The sequence below is a fragment of the Poromitra crassiceps genome (assembly GCF_964638095.1).
Source record: "Poromitra crassiceps genome assembly, chromosome: 22".
Lineage (NCBI taxonomy): Eukaryota > Metazoa > Chordata > Actinopteri > Beryciformes > Melamphaidae > Poromitra > Poromitra crassiceps.
Window position 1 is genome coordinate 19,014,196 of NC_139647.1, and position 8,855 is coordinate 19,023,050.

The following is an 8,855-nucleotide window of genomic DNA, read 5'->3' on the forward strand; positions in this document are numbered from 1 at the left end:
ACACACACACACACACACACACACACACACACACACACACACACACACACACACACACACACACACACACACACACACACACACACACACACACACACACACAGACACACACAAGCACGACAAGATCAAAAGGCAGTCAACATTCTATTTCTGGTGGCACTAAACCTGCTCATTCAAATGTTTTCTTGAATATTCGTATGGATATTCACATCTATATGTATCATTTTAGGAAGGCTTTGGATAGCTGAAACTCGGCAGCACCATCAAAGCACACATCACATCTAAAGATCTAAACAGCCAAATTGTGTTTTGTGTGAGCTACAGAGGTTACAGTATTATGGGCATATCTGCCCTCACCTGTTGCTGTTTTATAAATCCTTTAATGTTAACCAGTGATGTGTTATTTAGTCCATACTGTCATTGAAAGGTTTGGTGTGTGTGAATCAGCTTTGACTGTGTGTGTGTGTGTGTGTGTGTGTGTGTGTGTGTGTGTGTGTGTGTGTGTGTGTGTGTGTGTGTGTGTGTGTGTGTGTGTGTGTGTGTCGCCTACCACTCCAGTTCTTTGCCATCTTAAACATGTTGGCAGCTCTGGCGTAGATCTCACAGGCATCCTCCACCTTGTGATTTCCCCTATATCACACACACACACACGCACGCACGCACACACGCACGCACACACACACACACACACACGCACGCACGCATACATGCACACGCGCGTGCACACACACACGAAAAACTAATTTTAGAGCTAAAATTCACAAGGGTTATTCCACAAAAAATGCAGTGCTAAGTCCCCCAGTGAGCTGTCAAAACAACAAGTGAACACCGGAGCTGCATTAGAACCGGGGATGAACGCAGCCCAGTTGCTGCTCATTTCAAAGCAGCCGGTCATAATGTCAGTGCCCTGAGGTATATTGGGGTGGAGAGAGTCCAAAAACCACCTAGAGGTGGCGATCATGATAAAAGACTCCTCCAACGGGAAACATTTTGGATATTTTATTTAAACACCATTGTCCCCTCATGGACTGAATGAAGAATTTGATATAAAACCATTTCTGTAATATGGTAGGCTGAGGTTTGTGCATTCATTTGTGAATTTGTGAAGTAAGCAAAAAAGTGCGAATTGTCCCTTTAAGCTCAGCTCACTGGCTGTTGGTTTTCTTTCCCCTTTCCTCATTTTATTTTATTTTCTGCAACAAGGGTGTGGTTTATTGATGGAAATATTAATGAATTATTAACTTTCATATTGTGATATGTTGAATGTAGCCTATGCCCCTTTCTTGGGGTTTTAAACCAATTTTATAAAAAAAATTGTTGTACAGGCCGGATCAGCTGATGGGCAGGTGTTTACCATTAACTAATCACCTGAACAGCTATATTAACTGCCTTTTTCCTGTCTGTGCCTTGTTGATTGATTGCCTGAAGAAGACCCGTGTGGGGTCGAAACGTTGCGCTATTTCAATTATTAAATTATGGGAGCTTAACCGGTGTGCGGACATTCATTCTCTCCAGCTGTCAAAACAACAACATGAACATTTAACATATTTTGTGTTTTTGTTTGCAGTTTTCAGGGGTCCCCAAGATATTCGGAGTCCTGCATCCTGTGTCGGTGTTGGATGCATTTCGCAGCATTTCACTCATTTCAATTGAATGTGCAGCCAGGCGCGACGCTGACCCCTACTGACCTCTCCGAGGCCCCTAACTGTAGAGTAACTGTAGGCCACAATTTAGATTGATTATGGAGCTGCAGTCATGGCCTCTATTGACATGGGGACCCTAAACACCATCTACTGGTTCAGAGGCGACACTACAACTATTGAACTGCGACCTATTGATTGTTATTATATATAAGCAGTGCATTTTGTGAATATTACCCATCCAAGATTCAGCACTCACTATTATGCTGGTGGGGCAGTGGGGGGGTCAAGGTACAGGTAATCTCTCAAGACACATTTGTGATTTGCATGAAAATCTAACGGCATGGTCGAAGAAGATCCGGATAATTGCGCCCATAGCAACTTGCAAAAGAACGCTGTCAAACAGCCCGTCTGTTAGCTCCACGTTTCTTTTGCAGTGCTGTTGCTCGTCGGATTTGTCCCACTGATGATGTCATCAGTTTATTGTTGTTTATTGTTTAAAAGGATCCCCATTAGCTGCCGCCAAAGTGACAAGCTAGTCTTCCTGGGGTCCACAGAGAAAGACAACACAAAATACAAAACATAGCAATACACGAGATACATATGAAAAACACAATTCACTTAACAATGATAATCTAAGAGCAGTAAAACATTATAGACATCATTATATACATCAGAAATTTTTCATTTTTCAGTGATGTCATAAATTCCCAGAAGTGATGGCATCAGTGATGTCACTTGAGCAATTGTGCATTGTGACGTCCAAAATCGACAATAGCGAGTAGACTCAAGAATAAAAAATCAAAAGTTTAAAAAAAGGAAAACAACAAACGCATTTCAGCTAACAGCCTTCATCAGTGTTGACATAATCAGTGATGTCATAAGAGCAGTGGTGATGTCATCAGTGATGCGAAGTTGTGACATCATCAGTGATGTCATAAGAGCAAGTGAGCCCGCACAGCGGGCGAGCCTAGAAATTGAGATGCCTACTAGTGCTTTTATCCAAAGCGCTTTATAACACATGCCTACACTCACCCATTCAGATACACATTCACAGACTGATGTCGGCAAGCTACATCAGGAGTAATTTTGGGCAATTGAACCACCGACCTTCTGATTAGTGACGTACGACCCGCTCTAGCTCCTCCTGAGCCATAGCTGCCCCCTGTGTGCATGTGGCCAGATGTTATTATTGGCCTGAAGCTGTGCCTTCCCAAGCTGTGAAAGGTTTAATTTGTATTATTTGTGAGCAGGCTAGTATTTAGTTAGGGTTTGTGGGTGCTTACGGGACGGGAGGACGTGTGTCCCTAGAGGCGCGGAGGTGAATTAATCCTGCCTTGACCATGATAAGCTTCTATATTACTACATTCCAAGGGCTTCACTGCACGTACAATCAGATATCAGTCTATCAGTCTGATTACCACTGAAGTATATGAGCTGGTCACAAGCTCCTCCCCCCCCCCCTCACCTCCTGACTGAGTTTATTTAGTCTCTCCCCGTGGGGCCGAGGCTCATTAAAACATGTCAGTAGGGGACCCACACCGGAAACACATGTGACCCATTTTGTTTCCCCTAGCTTCAGCAAACCATGCAGGCTATAATCACACAACATATCTCATGTTAGTGACCTCTGACAGTGAGTTGACTTTACATCATCAAGGTAGCCAAATTGGAGCTGCTTTATGGGGAGAATTACATGGGAAAGATGGAAAAGGTGAGTGAGAGCACACAGGCGGGGAATAGGCTACAACTTGGATAAATCTCATTTGTGTGTATCTGATGAAGTGACAGGTTTGAGTCCTTTGAGGCATTTCTGTGGTTTCAGCGACCAATCCATCTGTCTGTTAGCTACTGACACATGAGTGTATCTTGTTACATCTATCGATCGATCGATCGATCGATCGGTCAATCTATCTATCTATCTATCTATCTATCTATCTATCTATCTATCTATCTATCTATCTATCTATCTATCTATCTATCTATCTATCTATCTATCTATCTATCTATCTATATATCCTATTATAGCAGCAGCCTACTGTGTGATTTCAGTGTTCCCATTTTAGGTAAACAACCCCCCCCCCCCCCCCCCCCCCCCCGTCACAAAGCAGCCCCCGCATCGCCCTGAGCTGAGCTGAGCCCACACCGGCCTGACGCACTCACTCTCCCCGCCTCCCTGTGTCCCCCCCAGGGCCTGCCTGCCTGCACGCTCCGTGTCTCCCCCGCATCACCACCAGCAGCAGCAGGCGAGATAGATGGGCCAGGGGCCAGGGCACATTGATATGTCGCTTGCGGTGTGCGGCAGTAGCACCACCAGTCACATTATCAGCAATGACAGGTCGTTTTTTTTTAACGAACCTTTTATATAAAAACGCGCTATGCAATATTTTAGAAAGGCGGCGCACAGCGAAACTTCATGTAATATGTGTGGAATAGGCCTATTGGGATATTAGCCTATTGGGATACCTATGATGGCTAGATAGCACAACGCAGGTTATGTCACTATAGTCTTGAGGACGAAAGACACGTCGCCACATCACATGCCTAACTACACTACACGAATGTTATGGTGATTGTTTTCTCCCCCATTATGGAAAGCAAGAACATTACGACAGGATTTGACTGGAACGCGGCCCTGCGCGCAGGAATCCCTTATCCCTCCCCCACAGAGAGAGAGCGGGGGAGAGAGAGAGAGAGAGAGAGAGAGAGAGAGAGAGAGAGAGAGCGAGCGAGCGTCCTTTTACCCGAACATCCCTCCGAGGAAAGATCCAGACGCCTTGACCTTCTTGTCGGCCTCAGCCATCAGCTGGATGGCCTCCTTCTCTTTGCCGGTGTTATCCATGGCGAGCTGTGCGCGGAGGGGATGAGAGCGGGGACACGGGCCGATGTTCCGCAGTGGAAGGAGAGCAGAGCAGAGAGACAGGCGGCTCTGACGGTGCTGCTGATGCTGAGAGGCTGCAGCTCTTCATCTACGCCGAGCACAAGGTCCCCCGGCTCACTACTGCCTCCTGCCGGAGATGTCTCGTTTTAAATATCTCGCTGTCCGCGGTGCTGAACTGGGCCGACAGAGGCCCTTACTTACCCTACAGCCAGAGGCTGAAGTCTTATTTCTCTCGCTCTCTCTCTCTTAATTATGAACATTCACTTCCTCAGAGGGTATCTCCATTTATTTAAGGATCAAACACAACACAGCAGGGAAATGTAGCCTACAAAACTATATAAAAATGAAATAATGCAGAGTCGTAATTAAAAAAAGATTTAGGCTATGTATATATATTTTTGAGACCGCCCCCCCTCCATAAACATAAGACCCAAAATACAAAAACCACATCCACCTACATACTCATTTAATTAAGCTACAATTCATGCAAAGTTGGGATACACTAATTACTTTTTTTTATGAATGACAGTTCAATGAGAGATGCAACCATCTGCATCTTTAATGGTGTCATTGAATGTCATCTTCATTAAAGAAACACACACACATGGTAACATGCGCTGCCGTTGTCACTGGATACATATTCAGGATGCATGGAAGTCTGACATCCTGACTATATTACCTGCTGCTCTGATTGGTTGACTTTCAGGTCTCCCATCAGACAACAGCAGTGTTGGGAGTAACTAGTTACTAAGTAACTAGTTACTCTAACTTAACTACTTTTTGCAGTAACTAGTAATCTAACTAATTACTTTTCAAATTTGGTAACTCAGTTACAGTTACTAAAATAGTAACTGGGCTTGTTGTTACTAGTTACTTTATAGGACATGAAAATAACGGACAACTTCAGAGGATTATCCGGTTTCTGATCCTCAGACCTCGTTCGGGGAGAGAGCTGCAGCTGCAGCCAGGGCCCCAGAGGCTAATGACCTTGGGTAGGCTATAAGCCTCCCCAATAAGCAACTTAATGTTCAATGCCACACTGTAAGACAATCGAAGTGGACTTTTAAAACTAATGCAAAAGTTACCTTCCCTAGTAACTAATTACTTTGGAGTAACTAGTAACTTTAAAGTAATTAAATTACTTTTTGAGAGAAGTAACTAGTAACTGTAACTAATTACCAATTTTCAGTAACTTGCCCAACACTGGACAACAGTCAGCCAGCTACTTGTCAAACTAGCCAGTCTCTGTGTCGCCCGGGTCACTGGCCACCAATATTGTCTGCTACAAAAACCTTTGCTGCTGGGGAAAAGAAACATGATTTGCTTTTCAAAGGCAACTGTCTCCAGAAAGTTGTGTGTGTGTGTGTGTGTGACAGTGCTGGTAGTCTGTGGGTGTGTCAGTGAGGATTTACATACAGGGTTGACGTGCAAGTGTGTCTATATTTAGCACCTAAAAGTGCCAGTTCATTATTTCCCCTCATGCTCAAATTTCCATACTGTCAGTTGCCTAGGCCTAGGAGAAAGGTTATTCTAGCCAGAAAATATCAACAAACTGTTTTTCCTGCGAATAAAAAAAAATACCATCTCCCGGCTTGAACACCCCCCCCCCCCCCTTCGGCTTCCTCGAACTCCACAGCTCTGAGCTCCTGTGTGAAAGTGGCAATTATCAGACACATCACAGCAAAGTTTTGTGGCTTGATGTACCTGACAACAGTAATTATAGTACCTATTATATGCCTGATGGCACCTGACTTCTACCTCACTGTTCAGCTCCCTCAACACATCTGAGCTTCTAAAAGACGAGCTGTTTTGAGATATATTTTGTGTATGCTATATTTGAAATAATGAAAATAGTTTTGATTGAAATACTGGTGATATTAATCATTTAATTTGCGCTATAGTCATATTCATTGATTATTATAAAACATTTGATTTTCATATTAGTTTGTTCCATTTAGTTTAAATGCTTATTTACATTCACTAGGTATCTCACACGCTCGATTCCTAGGCTTGCCCGCTGCGTGGCCTCGCCCATCCTGCAGCTCGCATTCGCAGCTCGGCTGCTGTGTGGCCTTGCCTGACCTATTGGCGTGCAATGCATTCTGTTCATTTACTCTCTTTTGCTGCTGTCACTTTATTGTGCCACCAGGTGGATTGACTTTGGCAGAAGACTAACTCTGATCTTCACCTAAGTCACTGGTTTAGATTTGTTTGACTCATGTGTTGGGGAGAAAATACTTAAAGGCATGAACAAGACTTAAAAAAAATGCACAAGTGAGAAAAGGAAACAGTATGGTGTGCTTTTCAATAACTTGAACAAATCCATCTGTAACATTCATGATACCAGGTGGCTATATGAAGAAATCACACCTCACATTTCATGACCAAATGTTTTTAATACTCTTTAATTGGTCTTATAAATAGCATTCAGTAAATCATTTAAATTCAAATAATAATTTGACTGGTGCTGACTCCCAAGACAACAAAGCATGCTCAGATTAAATCACTAAAGCATCAGGGGTGCGTTCAGCAAGACCTTTTGTCATTGGTGAACCTGAGCCACTGTTAGCAGGCAGAGCCATTTTGTTAACAGCAGACTGGAGCGACATTCTGGCCATAAAGTGACATCATTTGCAACATTGTGCCAGTACTTGGTTTAAAATTAATGTTAGCACACTATCTGAATCATATTGCAGTTAAAATTGCATTGTAGGTTACCTCTATGACTGAGTTCAGGTACAGATTCTGGCCAAAAGCGCTCAAGCATCATCACAAAAAGCTTGCTGAACACAACTCAGGCTTTAGCTGCTTAAGTCCAGAGGGGGAAAAGCTCCATCAATTCATTTTCTGGAAGCTCACTGTAGAAAGAGTAACAGGCTCCATTCATTGTACATTTTTACAAAAAAGTAGACTTTGCACTTTGAAACTTTACAAGTTGTCCATGTTCTTGAATCCTTCATTAACAGTAAATGAGCACTCAAAAAGAAATAATCAGAATGATAAAAAGGTTACAACAACTTTCACATCAAAACAAGTCATGCAGCTGCAGCAGACTCCAAGGCAGCTCCACATCTAACAGCACATCAACAAAGATACACTGGATCAAACGCTGTTGAGGCATTGGTGCAGCAGTGTGGGGAAAACCCACGGGAGGTCACTGCTACTGGCTCGCAAGCCCAAAATGAGTTGGGACACATATTTGAAATGGTCGATCAATTTATTACGTCTGAAACATTTGCAATTTACAGTAACCTGTCCAGTGACTCACAATAAGGCATATCCCACTTTAAGACAGTCTTTCTCTGCACATCATCTCCTCTCCCTCACAGAGTACAGAGGTGAAATTAAAGTGATCCAGCACATGTCTTCGGCTATCAGTCATTCTATTATTTATTTTTTAATTTCGGGAATTCCCAATGAGATTAAGTAGTATATTAATTTTTTATCAAGAGACCAGGCCTGGTCTACAAAAAAAAAAAAAAAAAGGAAAAAAGGCAAAAATGCATAAAAGGTAAGATTTTATTTGGATAGTCCGCCTACAGAGAGTTATACAAAGTATTTTTAACATTTCAACAGCTTATTTGTTTGACATTCAACAATTCAACCGTATAACAGATTATCAATATAGTATATGTGATAATTCATGAACATACCCACATATGACATACCTACATACATACATACATACATACCTACATAATCATTAGGTGCAGGTGTGTGGAACAGGAAGCAAACAGAATCAGTTTGTTGAATGTCAACTAATAAGCTGTTGAAATGCTACAAACACTCTGTAGACTCTCGGTAGGCGGACTATCCAAATAAAGTGTTAACGCAAAAAAGTATTCAAATTACATAAAAGGTAAATGCATCATCAAAATTGACTATATAAGGGCTCAAAAGGCCAATTGCAGACGAGCATAGATCTCAGCGAAACAAAATGTACCCAGCTTGTTACAGAGTCTGCCTCCCACGCCGTTCTTGTCCTTAACTCTAAATCATTTAACAGACCGTTCCGAGCAAAGGGAGTTGAGTGCACGACGGCCTTTTAGCCAAGCTCAGTTAGAACTTCAGGGACAGATAGTAAAAAAAAAAAATATTGTACCGAGTTAATACGGAAGAGCGTGAGGATACTGAGCCAGAATGGCTTTAGTGTACCAAAGAATAAATTGATTGGGCAGTTAGTGCAGGCCAATCGACCAAAGCATACAAGATCGTTAGGTTTTCTTCTAAGTAAAGTATAGACACTATGAACCTTTTTGGATCAAAGCATACAAGACATAACAATGAGTGAGTTGATTGAATGAGCTTTACATTAAGCAGTGACCCACAAAACA

At 42.6% G+C, this 8,855-nt stretch overlaps 1 protein-coding gene across 2 annotated transcripts in view; it reads right to left on the reverse strand.

Moving 5' to 3' along the window:
* Positions 1 to 4,482, reverse strand: part of LOC310796525 (beta-soluble NSF attachment protein) — a gene marked incomplete at both ends in the record, with an annotated part of 8,430 nt that extends 3,948 nt beyond the window's left edge. For both annotated transcript variants that reach the window (XM_083658725.1, XM_083658724.1), the window contains 2 exons: positions 551 to 630; positions 4,385 to 4,482. In XM_083658725.1, coding sequence (XP_083514851.1) covers positions 551 to 630; positions 4,385 to 4,482 — 178 coding nt within the window. The remainder of the gene's footprint in view (positions 1 to 550; positions 631 to 4,384) is intronic.
* Positions 4,483 to 8,855: the final 4,373 nt, after the last annotated feature.